This window comes from Lampetra planeri, chromosome 28 (genome assembly GCF_965212315.1).
Source record: "Lampetra planeri chromosome 28, kcLamPlan1.2.h2, whole genome shotgun sequence".
In the NCBI taxonomy this organism is placed as follows: Eukaryota; Metazoa; Chordata; class Hyperoartia; order Petromyzontiformes; family Petromyzontidae; genus Lampetra; species Lampetra planeri.
In genome coordinates, this window is record NC_136134.1 from 3,117,308 (window position 1) to 3,136,998 (window position 19,691).

Here is a 19,691-nt window from a genome sequence, read left to right on the forward strand (position 1 = left end):
TATTATTATAAAACCATATTATGGAGGGTAAATTTTCCATTGTAAATAGCAGGTCCACACTAGAGCAATCAGTTGCACAACTTTGTTGAATTCAACTGAATCTCTTCATATGCGGATGTCTCTGCAACCAAAGACGTCCACATGTAAAGCAGGCGATGGATCAAGGAACGTGATTTCAAGTGCGATTTCTCAGGTGTGGACCCAGCTTTACGAAGTGAAATGTAGTCCGTTTATGTTGCTAGTTTTGTTTATTTTTGTATGGACGTGAACTTTGAAGCTCTTTTTATGATTTTATGAAATAGGAAGCCTGCTGGCAACAAATGTGTTAAACACCTGCACACAAATACAATAATTGTATATATGTATATGCATTGTCAGCAAATGTATATTACCAAGGTTCGTGATGGAGATCAATTACGCTGCCTTGCTGGTGGACGACGCTGGAAGGTTATCTGTTATCATCCGGAAAAAAAACAATTACACAACTGAGGAAACGTGGATGAAATTATATACAATGTGCAATAAAACACGCAATAATTTGCAACGTATAATTGATTCATATGCGTTCACCTTGGACTATCTGGACCAGTACCTACGACGCAAGTCACCATTCAATGTATGTTACACGTTGTACTTTTAACAACAATAACACTTGTCAAAATATACGTTTGGGTTATTTGGCACATGGAACTCCAATAGGTCAGTCTGGTAATATATATCGCCTTTCTATGGGCTTAGCCTTGAGCCTGAAACTAAACTATTTTTATTTTACCAGGTAAGGCCCACTGAGCTATATAGCTGTTTTTCGGAAGTGACTTGGCCATAACATGATGGCTCAACGAAGTGGCTTATTACGTGCAAATTTATAGTAGCCAAATACTCTAAATGCATGTTTCAAAATGTGGTGGGGGGGGGGAAACGGAGGACCCGGAGAAAAATCCATCCGACCACGGGGAGAACTTACAAACTCCAAATATACAACAGGTGTCAGGGTCGGGATCGAAACCACGACCCCTTGTATATCTGACGAGGTAGTTAACATATCGCCACCGTGGTGTCCTGCATTGTCCAAAAGTGATTAAATATGTTTAAAAACTAAAAACACCCCCCCTTCACCATGGCTGACATGGCATGGCAAGGTCTTCATCCATTCACTATATATATCACTCGTCCCAATTTTTTTTTCTGAAAATATTGTCTCAGGAATTAAAATGCTCTCTTTTTACCCAAAGTGATGATGTATTTTGTATTTATTCCCATATACATGTAAGATTTGTTTTTATCAGAACGTTTGTAAAATCAGAAACACTGAAAATATAATGACTATATTATTTCATACCACGTATCTTAAACAATAATCTCTGTTACTCTTTTAAAAAAGATATAAACAATTGAGATACTTACGTGGTATATATTGGTATAATCCTTCGTCACGAATTCGTGAACTGCAACATGATCACATGACAGTCAGTTAGCATAATGCGTGCTCTCATTCCTTATATATGTAGTGGCATCGGTGGAGGCCACTGCATGAGGCCTAAGCCGGCCTTTGTGAGGCACGATGCGCGCCACTCACACCAGCCGCATGCCGTGCCAGCCTCTGGCTGTTAGGGGGCGAGAGCGCCAGGGACGGCGCAGGAGTTCACCGGTGGCCATGGCACTCCAGGTGAACCCGGAGGCCTGGTGACCAGGACCAGGTCCTTCTTCAGCACCGTAGCCGTGGGGTTACATTAACAGATTGACATGCTAATCTCTAGCAACACAATAGCCGAGGTATACCTAGCTCTGCGATCTTACATTTAATTGCAAATTCCATCTCTAGCCCCGCCCACTTACCCTTGGGTTGTACCCATCTCAAACCTATATAACCTTTGGCTGCAGTCGGTCTCTCTCTATATTTGTTCCTGTGTCAGCAGTCCACCTGCTGTATTTTTTCATCTGAAGACGATTGCTTGTTTTGCGATTGAAACGTCGTGAGTTTATTTTATTTTATTATTTTTCTATCTACGTGACTTTATCGAAAGACCCAAAGAGTATCACTCGTAATGTTACGTAAACAAATTTATGAAACATGCTTCAAAACGCATTTATTTTCTCTTTTGGTTGCCTCAATTAGCTCCTATGTTTCTTCGTGTGTCCTTCCCTTGGCCAAGGAAGCATTTATTTATTTTATGTACAGCACTTTGCCTCGTGGAAAGGCACTTTGCAAATGTTATGCATTATAATGATTCAGTATAGTAGCACATCAAAGTGTTGCTTATTCAAATGAGCAACAGGGCAGCTCCGGCCACGTCATTTAGAGCGTGGATTTTGCCACCACACATTTGCAGGTACAACAGAATCACATTTTACATTTGTTTAAGTGATAATGTACATCGCTAAGTCAATCCATTGCTGGATGGCCCTCAAACACCAAGTAGAGAAGCCGGTTGTTTGGCCATAATTTACTAAGATGGTCAATGTCGATTTTATGCGTATGCTTTTACAAACAACGTTATGATTCATAATTAGTTTATTTTGGGTTAGATTGTATAGGTGTAATGTCAATTTTGTTTTGGTTGGTGAACGGGGAGCCCAAAACTGGTTCGTACACTCATACCACTAATGTTAGCAGTCATGTGCCAACATAAGATGCACAAACCATTGTCCCCTTGGATTTCTTCTTTATCAATACGTTTGAAAAGCAATGTTTTCCGTGAGCATTTGAACATGCAAAAATGGAGCTACTTTTCAACATATTTATCGAGATTATTGCAAAATTAAATTATTTTAATACCCTGTCGCTACGCTAATTCAACATTTCTAATGTAAACTAATTTTTAAATCATGCTTCAAATATAATTGAACTTTATTCCTGATTTTGTACTGTTTTTTTTCTTTTAACCTGTAATTGTGAACTCTTTTTAAAAAGTGACTATACATCTCATTGGACCAGTGCCTGTTTATACATTAAAGACGTGTGTGTGTTGGCAGACAGTAGTGGTGGCATAGCATTTAGCACGTGTCGCTAAAAACCCAGCGACCTAAGATTGATTCCTGACCATGGCTAATATTATTGACAAGTGACATCAAGCAACAGCGGCCATCGCGGCGAAGCATAATTAAACAACCCGAATGACTGACAAGATAATTCCCTCCCATCATCTATTGTCCTTAGTTCTAACAAAGCTTGATTCAAGAAATGTATTAACTCTTACCTACGACACCTTAAATAGTGCCGTTTGTTTCTGCCCAATCAGTGGTTTGTGGGCCTTTGTTCAATCCAACCATGACTAAACTTTCTTTTTTAAATGACATTGACTCCAGGAATTATTACGTACCTCTTGTTATTCCCAAATATATTGTAGCTTCTTCCTGTTTTGTATCTCCAGCATATGTAGGTGCCTATTCCAAGCAAAGTCAAAGTTCCAAGACTTGCGAATAATATTGCGAAGAAGGCCGATGTTTTGATAGTGATGTTTTCACACGTGGGTCCATCAGAATGGTACAGTCCTTCTTGTTGGCAGCTAGAATAAAAACGTGTCCACTGATTACTACCATAGTTCCACATTTCTAAGATCCTCATTATATGCGAATACAGTACATTTCAAACTACAAATTCTGATTAATTTGCCACACAAACTAATTAAAATTTAATCAGGGAATTTTACATTGTTGAAAATACATGGTATTTACTGTTATATTCCAAACCTTGATAGTTTTAAAACACTGTGCTTTATTGTTTCAGGGTATCTTGTGAAGTTGTTGGATTGATTACTTTGTAAAGTTAATGAAAACTAGGTAATGTATATCTGGTACACATTGAACCTGAGCATTAAACAATGACAGATAGACACACAACCAATGCCTCAGTATAATTAAAGCCACATGAACTATATGAGCCAAAGATGTAATCTGCTTACTCATGAAAAAAATCCGACATCAATATCCATAAACAACGGAGTAAAATCAAAATATAAAAAAAAAATGTGACAGTGAAATTAAGACCTTAAAGTTTTGGCTAACCAGCTATCACTGTTCTCCAATGTATTTTTTAAATTTTTTAAATGTCTTGAAAGTGTTTTGCAAGATTATGTTCATATGGTGTTGATAAACCATTTAAATAAACAGGTGGATAATGTGGAAATATTCAACAAGACTTTGCATTTATTAGCCCTGGTATACATGTATTAGTTGGTGTCCGGTGAGACTGTGGTGCATCTGAGTTAGATGGCAGGGTGTGGGTTCTGCGGGGGTTTTCCCCGTGCTTATAATAAAAAGACATGAGGCTGTTATGCAGTGGAAACACATAGCAAGGCTTCAATAATTATCCTGAGCCTGACTCGCTATAAGAGGATTAACAATAAAATACGTGAAAATAAATTCAAAGAAAAAAAACTCAAATTTTACGTAAGTGTAAGTGATGTGAACTTACATGCACACAGGCCCAGTGTTCGAGGGCAAACATGTTCCTCCATTGTTACACAAATTTGAGTTCACACAGGGAGACCTGCATACGATGTTGTATGTGCCATTCCACACAGCTTTGTATCCAGGCATATTTGTACTGCATACTGTGTAGTTAAGGAGGTCATCCTTGGAAACTGAATAAAAATGAAAATTGAGCATTAAAGTTTAAATACATAGTGCATATTATATGGTAACTTTATGTATAACTGATTAATGTATGTGAATATAACATATAATGTTAATCCTTTTACATTAATAGTACTGCGAAATGTTAACAAAGACTGTTAAACGCATTTTCAGTTTCAAAGAAACGTATACTTAAAAAAAAAATATCTCACGCTATAGATGAAATTGTACGCAAGGTGAACATCTTTTGCACCGTACATAGCCGACCGTGCTCATTGGAGGTGAGTTAAGTAGGAGGGAAAGAAAAACAAGGAACAAAGAAGTGCTTCGTCAGGTGGGGGAAGAATGTGAACTCATTCAATCGATTCGGGAAAGGAAGAGGACAACCCGGATTGGGCAGGTGATGGTCAGAACAGCTTGATGGCAGAAGGTCATTAGGGGGTGCAATAGTGAGATAGAATGAGCCGAAGGAGATGCCTGTTCAAATTCCTCACCCTGGTCGACAAATCCCTTCGTGACCTCGCCCCACCGCATCTTTCCACGCTTGTATCTTTCTATGTGCCTTCTCGTCATCTACGTTCTCATTATGTGCTGTCTCTCTCTATGTTCCTCCTTCTCCCTGTGCTCAATTACGCTTTCACTCTCTCTTCTCGCCCCCCTCTTCACTGGAACAACTTCCCCTCCACATTAAGCAATCACCTTCGCTCACTAGTTTCCGTTCCGCACTCAAAACTCACTTATTTTCCCTTGGTCACTACACGACCCCTTAATCTCCCACTCATAAACGCCACCGTTACTTTTTCCTCTTCATATTCTCATTATATGGCTTTCACTCATTCCCCATGCATTCAATCCATTCATAATAATTTACTGTTATCAATTTCGCTTTCACCGAATTCACACGTCACAGATTTGCCCCCATTGCTTCCTCTCACCTATTGCATTGACCTCGCCACAATTACATTAACATGTACCATTGTTAATTCGTTGTAAATCGCCTAGGTTAAGGTGCTATGTGAATTCCTTTAAGATGAGGGAAATATTATTTAGGACAAGACCAAAAGAAGGGAGAAAACAAACGGCCAAGACAGACGATGTTCAGCAAAGACGAATGGACAGATGCAGAGGGCAGCAGAAGACGGGCACGTGAAGGAGAGAAGTGTGCCTTGGACCTGTCTATGGACAAAGCACTTCATGATGTGTACACATACGTGGATTAGACATTGTTGAATTTAGCAGTGTCAGGTTTTGTAGTGCAGCACGCGTGGCATAGTTGATGTTATTAATCGTTGAATTTAGAGTCCCATCGTATATGGAAATCACATCCTGGTTTGTTGTGTAGTTAAAACGAGCAGTGCAGTTCAGGATAAATGGTTGTGCGGTACTGAAAGGAACACAAATAACATGTTAAAGAGATCATTTTTACTCATAAACACTTCACATAAACTAGTATTATTCCTACAGCAAATTTACAAATCCGTATGACACTATTAGACTTATCCACCTGACAGACACAACAATCCCTTTTAAATGTCCTCACATTGCTTTTTCAAATACGTTTAGATTGCTTTCTGTATACATTTCTAAAGTATTTATTTTAATTGGCATATCAACCTATTTTTTTCTCATACAGAATAACTCCTCTGATTCGTGGGCCTATTATCAGCGACTCCTGCAGACTCTATGCTTCCTATTATCCATGATAATCTGTGACATTTTCAATATATCTTCGTGGAACAGCATCTTTTTATCCACGCCTTGTGGATAGCGGTCGCCCAATAAATTACTCATGTTATCCGTCGGTTATCTGCGGGCCGGGCGGCACTCGCTTTGATCACGAGACAATACAGACACGATTAGCCTCGCAAAAACAAGAGAGACACACACAGCCAGAGACACTGAAAGCGAAACACAGATACGCAAATATAGACACAGATAAGGAGAGACACGGAGGGACACAGACAGACACAGAGGCAGACGAGAAAACAGACAGAGCGACACAGACACACAGAGACAAGGAGAGACACATAAGACAAAGATACCCCACACACATAAGTGTGGAGATACACATACAGAGACAGTGAGACATGGGGACATTTGCAGACACAGAGACATGGAGACAGACAAAGAAATACGCAGACACAAAGACCAGGATAAACACAGCCCACAGAGAGATGCACACAGAGACACATGGAGACACCAGGTGACGGAAACAAACGCGGAGATGCATAAAACAGATCGGGAGACACACACAGATACACATATGCACGAAGACGCACACACAAAGAGAAATGGATACATGCCGAACAAAGATAAAGAGACAAAGACAGACGAACAGAGAGAGCGAAAGAGAGGTTTGGGCAGGGCACATCGCTAACCTTTGACACCTACAGCACACGAGTTGAGAGACTCGTGAAGTGTAACACACCTTCGTGGGTCTCTGTCTCTGTACGCATCTAAGTGTGTGTCTCTGTATCCCAGTCCGTGTTGCTCACGTGGAGACAGACATGCATCAAAGGCCCTACGCTGCGTGTTACTGACTCCTGTTACAATTCTTTTCGCGAATAAGATTCATCGCATGGTAAATGATACCTATTATCCGCAGGTTATCTGTGATTTTTTACCCCACAGTAAAATCGCGAATAACCCTGCAGATAATAGAATCTGCGATAATGGTGCTCCATATCACTACGGATAAAGGGAGTTCTGTGTTATTACTATTATTCCAATTTGTACTATGTAATTCTTCCGTTATAAAGCACTATCAAATGACGAAGATTGTGTGTTGGATATGTTTTCCCTCGTACACATTCCAGTCACGTGATTTTGTCCGACTGAGCTGAGTGATGCTCTGTACTGTCTGTGCTCATGTCTATTGGTGGGCCACTTAGTCGGCGGTGGTTGGCTAACCAACCTCATAGCGTTCACTTTGAAGTCGTAGTAGATTTTAGATACCATCAACTTTGCTATAACCTGTTTGAAACAAAACAACATCAAGTTAACATTCAATGTAATAACAATACGGGGTTATCGATGCACAGATACCCCCACTGATAGGGAAAATTACAGATAATTTTGCCTTTATTTAAAAGTCTCCTCTACACGTCTCCCATCAATCTCAAATGGTGTACCTATTCAATAATTTAACACTCTCCTGATATGCTTTGTCCAACATAGCCGGTCTGATTTGCTTACGGCATTCAACGATGCCCCACGTGTGAGCTCAGGTGTTCGATATTTCACTGCTTCGTTGCCCTACACATGCCGGTCTTTGACGGGATCCCCACGGGGGGGGGGCTACGGTCAGGTGAACGTGGGGCCAATGCACCCGTTCCATGACCGTCAATCCAACTCACGAACATCTCCTGTAACCAATTGCGTACCGCATGACACCAATGGTCATGAATAAATCGGTGGGGTATCTACAAATGGATCGCCCTGTATATTTGCATTTATTCTAACGTCAGAATATGCAGTGCCACAGGTGTTATGGATATATGTTAAGCTTTCACGGTTGGTAATCTCTGTGGGGAAATGCCAAGTTATATTATCTTCTGTAAATAAGCATGATATCAATTGAGGAAACTAGTTATCCAAGGCCAGGAGGATGACACTGTGTTAGAGCAGTAAGCTGATACTGCTGAAGCCCTGGGTTTGAATCCATGTAGCAACCCAAAATTAAACTCGTTCAAATGTAATGAGTTTTATGACCTCAGTCGCGTCACCAATAATGACTGCACGAAAATTATCACGTTACATTAATTTCCTCACTGAAAATGTGTCCCTATTCAGCTCTTGAAAACCCAAAACAGACTTGTTGGACATGTGAGGAACTCTTTACTTGGCATATAAACTACAACGCGACTCCAGGTGTAGTTTCGTGAAATAATATTCCAGGGCCTTTCTTTGACACAATGTAGTGTACTGATATCCACAAGCATTCCAAATGGAAATGTAAACATGTCTTAACATATGAAATACAATTGTGAGAATAAAAAATTGGGTCTAAGGTTTACCATGTATGGTCACATTATGCTAAATAATCCACAAAGACAGAGATCCCCCGTGTATAGCCTTAAAAGACTGTTGGGGCCAGTTCTGCTAGCAAGTACCTATGAAGGCCGGCACAGCACACGATGGGGTGGGGTGGCCAGCATCATGCCCGGCTGCCTTTCTCTCCCCATTGGAGATGTTTACACATCGCACCAGATACTCGTTTGGGGCTAAAGGGCCGTCCATAAATGACGTCATGCAATTTTGTACGATTTTTTACCCCCCCCCCCCCTCGTCACACGGCGTCACAAAAAGTCAGACCCCCCCCTCAAATATGACGTTACAAAGCTCTGCCCCCCCCCCCCCCCAAAACCATATTTCCATTTTGAAAATAAAACATGCTTCAAATCGCTTTAAACTATTGTCATTTCGATTTAAAGCTTTCGTGACTGCAGGGATTCATCTTCTTGGTTCTTTCGGTAAAGTCACATATAAGGGAAATAATAAAATAATAAAAATAAAACATAATAAAATACAATTCTCAGGACGTTTCGGCCACAACGCAAGCAGCCGTCCTCAGGTGAAGAACAGGTCTGTCGGAAAGACAGCGTCTGAATGAACACCACCAAGCTTGGCAGCGTATATTTAAGCTGGGTTAGAGGGGGAAGGGCGCTTTGACAAAGGAATTTGCATATCAAGATGAATTTAGCATATTTATGGAAAATGCAAATATGGGATTAGTCACTACTTGTGGAATGCGTAGGAGGTGGGGGGGGATGTTTCAAAGTCATATTATGCCCGTGCATTATGTAGGATTAGCAGCAACAAAGGGAGGAGGTAGGGTTAGCAGTAATAAAGGGAAGGAATTTAATAGTAAGGAGCTGCAGCAACCAAACCACCACATAAAAACCCTACCTCCTCCCTTTGTTGCTGCTAATCCTACATAATGCACGGGCATAACATGACTTTGAGACCCCCCCCACCTCCTACGCATTCCACAAGTATTGACTAATCCCATATCTGCATTTGCCATAAATATGCTAAATTCCTCTTGATATGCAAATTCCATTGTCAAGGCGCTCTTCCCCCTCCAACCCAGCTTAAATATACGCTGCCAAGCTTGGTGGTGTTCATTCAGACGCTGTCTTTCCGACATACCTTGTTATTCACCTGAGGACGGCTGCTTGCGTTGTGGCCGAAACGTCGTGAGAATTGTATTTTATTATGTTTAATTTATATTATTTTATTATTTCCCTTCTACGTGACTTTACCGAAAGAACCAAGAAGACTATTGTCATTGTAGTGTGTATTTAATGTGGTGCTGCACTCTGATGTTGTAGGAGAAAACATTTATTAAAAAGTCTATTTAATTAAGTGGAACATGTTGTCTATATTTATTTAAAGTTGCGCATTTTGATGTGACCTCACATTTCTCAAACTCCCCCCCCACCCTCGTCACACATCGTCACAAATGTCTGACCCCCCCCCCTAGGTGCGTGACGTCATTTATGGACGGCCCCTAAGTCAACATAGGGAAGGCCCAAGACTAGTTCAGATAATTGTCACTGGTGTTGGCCGTGAGTGGGAATCGAACTCGGGTCACTGGATTCATAGCGCAGCATCAGAATCTGAATCTTTATTTATCCTGGTGGAATACAATGAGCCATAAAGCTCTTTTCCACAGATGTCCAGCTTGATTCCCGCTACACCACATTTCCTAAATAAGCCACAGAACAGCATTCATCATACAGTTTTTAATGCCAGAAACACATTCCTGCAGAGGGAGCTGGTAGGAACGTTGGGTTGCTCGGTTAATGGCCAGGGTAAACGGCGGCGTGGTGTATTCCGCAAATATGCCCGACTGTGAGGGCGGGCACAAGCCGGCGTGAGTAGGTTAAACGTTGAGTTTTATAAGGGCACCACGGGGTGACCAGCCCCTCCACACCCAGCCCCACCCCTCCCCACCCAGCCTCACCCCCACCCAGCCCCTCCCCACCCTCCCCACCCAGCCCCTCCCCACCCTCCACACCCAGCCCCTCCCCACCCAGCCCCTCTCCACCTTCCCCTCCCCACCCAGCCCATCCCTGCACGACGGACGGACACAATAATCCCCTGTGGGCTGGTGTAACCATGAGGTTCCTACCAGTATAATAATTTAAATATACATTATATACAAAAAAATGTATATATATATACATAAAACGTACCGCTGATGAAGAGTTGTCCCTTATAATTGTTTTATTAGTCTCAGTGCCAAATGATGCATATATGAACAGCGAGTATGTCACGTGCAAGTCTGTTGAATACAATGTGCAACACGAAAGACATTTGTTATTTTCGGATAAGATGAGCAACACATTTTACTATTTAAAGATCATAATTGCCTGCGTAATACACGAAGAAACATTTTTGATACGTATACTTTTGATAAAACGTGAAATGTACTTATTTTATGAAAACAAATGTTTAAGAATTTGTTTCGTGGTAATAGTTTAATACATGTTATTACCTGTGTCGATGTATGAACTGACAATGTCAAGACCATACTGGCATTTGTCACCCGTGTGGCCAGGCAAACAAGCACATGTGGCAGTGCAATTCAGATTATTGAAGCAAGTTCCTCCATTACTGCAGTACTCAGTAGTGCATGTGGTCTGCGCGCAACTTGTTGCCACACACTGCTTGCCATTATCTGTTTAATAGAACATATACATTCTCTCTCGTTATATTGTTTGAATGTTCACTGGTTTGAAAGCCACATTTTTGACTGCCAAAATCATACTTTTACATCAGAACGAAACCTGTCGCTGCAATACATTTCTGCACTATGTTCTACATTGGTGAATCGATGACGGAATATTAACACATTTTATATGTATCTATTTTCCACAGCCAAAATAACAGCAAGATGTTATAAATATATATAACCACACAACCCTTTGGTACAGCTGGCAATGCAGAACCAAGGAGAGGAATTTGGATAAAATTAGGTTAAAACATTGTTAATTAAAACTTAAAGGCTTCGTCTGCCCTCACGTGCCACGCTATAAATGGAATAGCCTGGCAAGTGCTAGTAAGAGCTCACGTCTAGGTCTCCCGAAATTGCTACGGTAATCCTCCTGGCATACCCACGTGTTTCATCTAATCGTCCAATAAGCAAAATGCATCCGTGGTACAGTAAGTGTTGTGGTTTAGGGAGACCAAGCAAGTTATTAAAACGCAACAAAACTGGCATTGGTGCCAAAAGTAATGATACTTCAGTCTCCTTTTAAAGTGGCAGAGGAAGATATCGCTTTACTTTATTCCGAATTAGTCTGTGCTCTCAGTGTTATGTCACGAGACCTATTTGGAACACTGAAGCTCGCAGTCCATCTTACTGTGTCAGAGAACGACCTCCATGTTAAGTTGTAGGGCCTTGGTTTGTTGGGAGCATGGGTGACTGCAGTTATGTTTACAGGATCAAATGTTTTTTCGTAATCTACAAAAGCCAGGCCCATCTGGTATCTTAAATGTGTTTATTTGTTTTTATCCTCCAATTTAATTTATGTGGTCGTTGGTAGAAAGATACATTTTCTAAATCCAGCATACTCACATGTTTTTTTGTCGGCATCTAAGTCGTTCATTACATGGATACCAATGTATGAACTTCACGAACAATACAAAAACACGTGGCAGAAGACAATTGGGTCTGTAATTCTTCAAATCAATTGTCATACAGCAATTATACCACCAGTAACATATTGGTTACCTGGCTGTAATATATCTGTTTACCTCTCCAATTGCAAGACCATCTAATGTATTTAGGGCTGTTAGATTACGATTTTAACTATACTCACCAGGTGTGGCCAGTGGAGGTGAATGCCACCTGATGATGCGTTGTATGGGAAAACAATTTACCTCTCAACTTCACCATGATTTTAATGGCCACTGCTTTATAACCTTAATGGAGTTCTTATAACTCAGATAATACATATTTAAATACAATTATACAGTTAATAACTCCCTTTTCAGCAAATATTACGTAATTTTTCGAGCGAAATGGATAGTTTTCTACTCGTTTTCATTTCTATGTTAAACATATACTGTTGTCAATCCTGTGCACATATATAAAAAGTAAATATAACTAAAGAAAAATGATTAACACAAATGTATGAGTTTCTATTATATATTCGTTAGTCTCTTTTAGGCGCGCACATAATTTAATTACGATGATGTAGACTTGTTGTACAGGGTGCTTCAAAAAGATGTTAACACTTTTGAGAATTTGCAACAATACCACGAGAAAAGTGCCTCCGGGCTCTGGAGACCACCTGGAGAAGATTCCAGGCACGTGTTGACAATGATGGCGAACAAATGGAGACTCTTTGACTTTTTGAAGCTATTAACATACATTTGTTATCATGTTACAGTGTATTATTCGTTCTTTCCCATTAAAAACGATAGTCCTATATAAGTGATCATATTTTTTTAAGCACCCTGTATATAAATAAATGGGTACGCTATCATATGTTTGCTTCGTGTGAGTGTCCGTGGAATGGACATGAATGAACTTACTGTAGTAGTTGCTTGGGCAAAGACATGTGTATGAGCCAGGAGTGTTTGTGCATTTGGCGAGTGGAGGGCACTTGGTCGTATCGCACTCATTGATGTCAACACAAGTTGATCCAGTTTGCTGGTATCCCTGATTGCACTGGCAATTGTATGATCCAACGGTATTGATGCAGGTCTGCTGCACAGTACAATTATGCTTGCCCATGGAGCATTCATCCTCGTCCTCACAAGAAATTCCATTGCCTGTAAAGTTAAGCAGGTATATTACACTCTGCGCACATGTACACTTTAAAGAAAAAAAATCATCTGGGCCAGCGACATGGCCCAACGGTAGCGGGTTTGCCGCTGATTCATTTCTATGTTAAACATATACTGTTGTCAATCCTGTGCACATATATAAAAAGTAAATATAACTAAAGAAAAATGATTAACACAAATGTATGAGTTTCTATTATATATTCGTTAGTCTCTTTTAGGCGCGCACATAATTTAATTACGATGATGTAGACTTGTTGTACAGGGTGCTTCAAAAAGATGTTAACACTTTTGAGAATTTGCAACAATACCACGAGAAAAGTGCCTCCGGGCTCTGGAGACCACCTGGAGAAGATTCCAGGCACGTGTTGACAATGATGGCGAACAAATGGAGACTCTTTGACTTTTTGAAGCTATTAACATACATTTGTTATCATGTTACAGTGTATTATTCGTTCTTTCCCATTAAAAACGATAGTCCTATATAAGTGATCATATTTTTTTAAGCACCCTGTATATAAATAAATGGGTACGCTATCATATGTTTGCTTCGTGTGAGTGTCCGTGGAATGGACATGAATGAACTTACTGTAGTAGTTGCTTGGGCAAAGACATGTGTATGAGCCAGGAGTGTTTGTGCATTTGGCGAGTGGAGGGCACTTGGTCGTATCGCACTCATTGATGTCAACACAAGTTGATCCAGTTTGCTGGTATCCCTGATTGCACTGGCAATTGTATGATCCAACGGTATTGATGCAGGTCTGCTGCACAGTACAATTATGCTTGCCCATGGAGCATTCATCCTCGTCCTCACAAGAAATTCCATTGCCTGTAAAGTTAAGCAGGTATATTACACTCTGCGCACATGTACACTTTAAAGAAAAAAAATCATCTGGGCCAGCGACATGGCCCAACGGTAGCGGGTTTGCCGCTGATTGCGGCGTTTCACGGTTTATTCTCCGCACGCCACCCTGGTTAATACTGCAGGTGCAGTAACAGTACACTACACACTGTCCTCTTCAGAGTGGACATTAATATATCTTGTAATGTAATTTTAAAGGAATAGTCCCTGATGTATTGGCATAGTGGTCCAAATAAAAAAAAGTATCTGCAAATTTATTCAATTGTAATTATGAATAGCAAAATAGCCGCTTCCTGTGAAACTACTGCAGCCTGTTTCTGTGAAACACAACGCCTACGTGATTCATTTGTGTTATAAGAATGTCGCAACTACTAAATGTGCTAAATTATTGTTGTCTCGTAAAATACTGAAAAAAGGCTGAGGCTGGGTATTATAGACAACATTTTCTTTTAGGTACTAGCTCCTAAATGGGAAGAACCATAATAGCGGGTATGTATGGAATGCCACGAGATCTTTGCAATTTACTTTTATAACCAGGGTAGCAGCAGAGGTAGAAGCCCACAGTGTTCTCACACACAGAGTTTCCAGTGCAGTTGTTTGTGGTTTTGCACTCATCTATGTCCACACATTCTGTTCCGTTCACTAAAACAAAAAGACATACACACAAAATAAATAAACAAACATTGGTCCGCAAGTGCCATTTAGAATATATTTAGGGAACAATGGACCAGCAATGTGCCGCACAACTCTCTAATGCTATTCGACATCAATGCAAAAGCTAAAGTGGCCATTATTCTTACAATCTATATACAGAATTATTAAGTACTGAACATAATTGTAATCATGAGAAAAGCGAATATACCGTAAAATTATACTATCCCGTAGAGTTTATTTCATTTTAAACGTATGAGAGATGCGATTAATTAAACCTCATAAGCATTCTGGTCGTTTGTGAAGCTTTGATTCAACTGGCTACATTGTTACTCATCCAGTACGCACATTGATATCCTCCATAATAGTTTTTTTTTTGGGTTAGATCGCGGTAATATAAATGTCGTTAAACCCACCACTACCCGACACAGCCAATTAGTAAGGTTTGTCACGTAAACAGAACATGCCAATTCCTTACTCGTACAGCACACCGGTGTGTTGGATAGCAAATCCACAACATGGCATACTCTATTTACGTGACAAACCATACTAATTGGCTGTGTCGGGTGGTGGTGGGTTTTACGACACATGCATATTTACGCGATCCAACCCAAAAAAAATCCTATATTATGGATATTGGTCGCAAAAGCATACGTGTTTAACATTGATATCCACTGCTAAAAGTAGAGTCGTAAGGGCCTTAGCTGAAAATGTACCTGCAGCTGCTGTTTCCAACCTGACACTCGGCGATGTTTCGCTGTGCATGCTGGGAGCTTCTTCAAAGAAGCTCCCGGCGCACAGAGCAAAACGTCGGGACACGGACGCCGAACAAAACACGCGGTGCAACCACAAAAATGCGCACGCGTTGGAGGATAGGCACACAACCCCCACTCACTTTGGAATCCAATATCGCATGCGCATTTGAAGGACCCTTGGATGTTCTGACATGACGAATTAGTCTTGCAGTTGGCGTTTCCATTCTGACACTCGTTGATATCCTGGCAGGTGCGACCGTCGCTGCCGATCATGTACCCAGCCACGCAGCCACACACAAAGCTGCCCACTGTGTCACTGCACGTCCCATATGTGGGGTCGCAAGGTGAGGATGAGATGCACTCGTTCTTGTTGATGCACTCCGTTCTGCTCGTGTCATTCAGGATGTAACTGAAACGTCAATCGATGCACTATGATGAAATCTCTGCACCAACTGATAGGAGTACCACAATCGCAATAGAGTGTATTTGCACCCATGATTTGAGTGTCCAGGTAACAAGAGTGTTTAATTTAGTATTTTTTACATTACATCTCCTTTGCGAAGGACCTCTCACCTTTAAAAAAAATAATCTGACTACCTTCATGCTAAGCTTTAAGAAAATACCATCGTGAATAGTAGATGCATGACAACAGGAACGTAAAAATGCAAAATACATGTTCCACAACTTATGTATTTTTTCCCAACTGGAGTAGACTGTTCAGATGTTATTCAACGTTTCATGAGCGCGTGAATTATAACTCAACATAACAAAAGACCTGATCAGATAATATGAAGATGTGATATTGATTTATCAAGGTCAAATTTTTTTTTTATCCTCAACATTCTGAATATATATAAACAAAAAGGTAGAATGTTTATATCATTCCTGTACCAATAATTGGCAGCTGTACAAGCAGAAGTGACAACTCAGCTATAATGCTGTGTAGAGATTAACCTGCTCCATCCAATAACATTAATAATCTAATGCATTTCTATGCATTGGATTAGAGCACCGTGCACAGATGCAGGATCGTAGAAGCACAGTGCAACAATACAGAGGGCGGCATGCCTCCTGCTGCCTGCAACAGAGTCATCCCTCCAAGTACAATCCAGGCTTATTCCAGACTTAGATTCTGAGCATTGGTGCAATCCAGGTAATTTTGTCATATGCAGTACTTTCCCCTGATATTTGTAAATACACTAAACTAATTAAACTAAACTTTTTTATTTTACCAGGTAAGACCCACTGAGCAATATAGCTGTTTTTCAGAAGCGACCTGGTCACAAATGATAGCTCATTGAAGTGACTTATCACGTGGATATTTATAGCAGCAAAATACTGTAAACGCGTGATGTTGATTCTAAATGTGGAAGGAAAAACTTGAGGACCTGCAGAAAAATCCACGCGACCACAGGAAGAACACGCAAACTCCAAATATACAGCAGGCATCAGGATCGAACCCACAACCTCTTGTATAGCAGGCGAGGGAGTTAACATCTCACCACCGCGGCGCCAAATTGGAAAACCCTTGGCTACCATACAATGAAGAAACCTACCCGTTGTTGCATTTACAGGCTGATGCATTTAAGTTGTCGATGTAACAGGTCCCATTTACACTGCAGATGTTCACCTGACATTCAGTGTCCGCTGGAAGGAAAAAATTACACATGTTTAATAGAAAATGCATTATTACAATAAAGTTTATATTCAGACAAAGTTGTTATGTTCATAGATGATATGTTCAGACAGAGAATATGTGGAATAAATTTGAGTTTTTCTTACACTTTATTAGGAAATGAAAAAATGTGTACTTACGATTACACACGCCATTCACACTGTGAAATCCACTGTAACAGCTACACTGAAACCCTCCTGGGGTGTTGGTACAGTTTTGGCTGCAGTTGGACATCAACTTCATACATTCGTCAACATCTGTGAAAATACACATTCAAATAGACATTGTAAAGAATGTATTTACTTCTTCTTCCCTGAGCTGGGATCCTCTTCTGCATTTTCAAAAGTCAGACATATATACAAATTTTTATGTATATTCATGGAAACACTCTTATTATTCCATTGGTACCTCATTTGCCAGTAAAAAATATAATTGTTGTTTTACCCTTTTATCTGGCAACAAAACTGACACCTTTTTTTACAAGGAGTCATGTTTGCATAGACCACAATACCTACAGTCATAATGCAAACAAAAAACATAACTCTGATAATGTATGCACTGTCCTTGAAATTGATTGGTCCACACCCGAGACAGCTTTCCTTAGAGCCTAGTCTCACATGGGTTGAACCAGATGACGCCAAAGGCGCACAACTCAAAGACAATGCACCATCAGAGTATAAGAGCTCGGGGTAAGCATTTACACCATTGGTACCTCATTTGCCAGTAAAAATATGATAATTGTTTTTTTTACCCTTTTATCTGGCAACAAAACGGTGTCAGTTTTGTTGCCAGATAAAAGGGTAAAAAAAAACAATTATCACTCTTATTATTATTATTATAAATTGGTGCTTGCTCCCATCCACGTCTCAAAATTGAAACCTGATATGTTTGCAATATGAACATAATTAATTGAATGTGTACTATATTTCTCTCTCTCATGTTCATGATATGTACTAAAGAACTTTGCATTATATACGCCCAGTTGCATTCTATTGGACAATTTGCTACCCTGCCTTCTTGTATCTATAATTTTTTACATTCAAAACATGATATTCAGTCTTTTGTTTTCTCATAAAATTTCCAAAAAATCGAACTTTCCTTACTCTAATTATTCTTTACATTTTCTACTTGTACCTGCGATAATATTTAGAAAGTGACATAAATCACCAATCTGTGAATCTAATAAATATGAAAGATTGTTTATCTCTATTGCAGCCTTCAAGTCAATACCATAAATTACTAATCTCTCTCAAAACAGTCACCGTTAACTTTCCAAAAAGTGCTACCCATTTTATCATTCTGGAGATGAGCATATGAAGTCATAAGATGCCAATTGTAAATATCACATTAAAATGATGAGTTTGGTGCTCTGTCACAGACAGCATCACTTTCGATGGAAACACCGTCACCCCACAAATGAGACACACAATTTTAAAAAATATATACATTTGCTAAATTTGTTGTGTCCCTCCTCGTATCATAACACAACATGTGGTACCTTGGCACTGGGAGCTATCTGCAGAGGTATTGATGTAGCCACTGTTGCAGCTGCATTTGTAGCTGCCGAGCACATTTGTACATGTTTGATTGCAGACAGGCGGCACGGTCATACACTCATCCACGTCTGGAAATACAACACATGCGATCAGATCAACGGGCTACTCAGAAGCTTAGTGCTCTTTTGTTTTATACCAAGTTCAAGTAAACATTATCCAAATAGTTATTATGAATTGATGTTATGTCGTGAGGTCATTTTCGTGAACTGTATAATTCTATCTGGGCGTAATTCAATCTGGGTCTGTCCAGGTTGGTGACCTGGAAAATATTCAAAACAAAGGAATTCTAAGCTCAGCAGTCACCTTTGCTCAAGGGATAAATAATACATATATTAATTACTTAAAGCTTTCGTGACTGCAGGAATTCATATTCTTTGGATCTTTCGGTAAAGTCACGGAGATAGGTTCAAAGAAAATAACAAAAAACTACTTGAACCTATCTACGTGACTTTACCGAAAGACCCAAAGAATAATAATTATAATAATCGTTATTAATGTTAATATTAATTAAAATTGTTAGTATGATCCATAATAATCATAATTTATATTATTATTTACCCAGGAAGCCACACAGTCAACGACTCTTTTTAGCAGAGATCTGTATTTTATATTGATGTTTAAAAATATATTCAGATATTTTCAACCAATTAACGCATTTTTAATGCACGTGGGAGGAAACCGGAGAGCTCGGAGAAAACCCGCGCATGCGAGGAGACAACACTCTCTCCCAAACAGATGAGGCAGATGATATTGGTCCACACTTGCTCTACCACCTCCTGGTGAGTCAGGGCATGGCACCTCGACGTGCACCCCAAAGG

At 40.0% G+C, this 19,691-nt stretch overlaps 1 protein-coding gene across 1 annotated transcript in view; it reads right to left on the reverse strand.

The window, feature by feature from the left end:
* LOC144728258 (uncharacterized) overlaps nucleotides 1–19,691 on the reverse strand; it is a 316,355-nt gene that overhangs the window by 2,876 nt on the left and 293,788 nt on the right. Inside the window, exons 127-141 of the mRNA XM_078607566.1 lie at nucleotides 18,816–18,941; nucleotides 17,458–17,574; nucleotides 17,199–17,289; nucleotides 15,783–16,051; nucleotides 14,762–14,878; nucleotides 13,964–14,203; nucleotides 13,123–13,362; nucleotides 11,078–11,260; nucleotides 10,776–10,864; nucleotides 7,490–7,548; nucleotides 5,787–5,959; nucleotides 4,415–4,583; nucleotides 3,321–3,506; nucleotides 1,405–1,445; nucleotides 393–452 (exon numbers count right to left, since the gene is read on the reverse strand). Of these exons, the coding sequence (XP_078463692.1) occupies nucleotides 415–452; nucleotides 1,405–1,445; nucleotides 3,321–3,506; nucleotides 4,415–4,583; nucleotides 5,787–5,959; nucleotides 7,490–7,548; nucleotides 10,776–10,864; nucleotides 11,078–11,260; nucleotides 13,123–13,362; nucleotides 13,964–14,203; nucleotides 14,762–14,878; nucleotides 15,783–16,051; nucleotides 17,199–17,289; nucleotides 17,458–17,574; nucleotides 18,816–18,941 (2,138 nt within the window). The 3' untranslated portion in view covers nucleotides 393–414. The remainder of the gene's footprint in view (nucleotides 1–392; nucleotides 453–1,404; nucleotides 1,446–3,320; nucleotides 3,507–4,414; nucleotides 4,584–5,786; nucleotides 5,960–7,489; nucleotides 7,549–10,775; nucleotides 10,865–11,077; nucleotides 11,261–13,122; nucleotides 13,363–13,963; nucleotides 14,204–14,761; nucleotides 14,879–15,782; nucleotides 16,052–17,198; nucleotides 17,290–17,457; nucleotides 17,575–18,815; nucleotides 18,942–19,691) is intronic.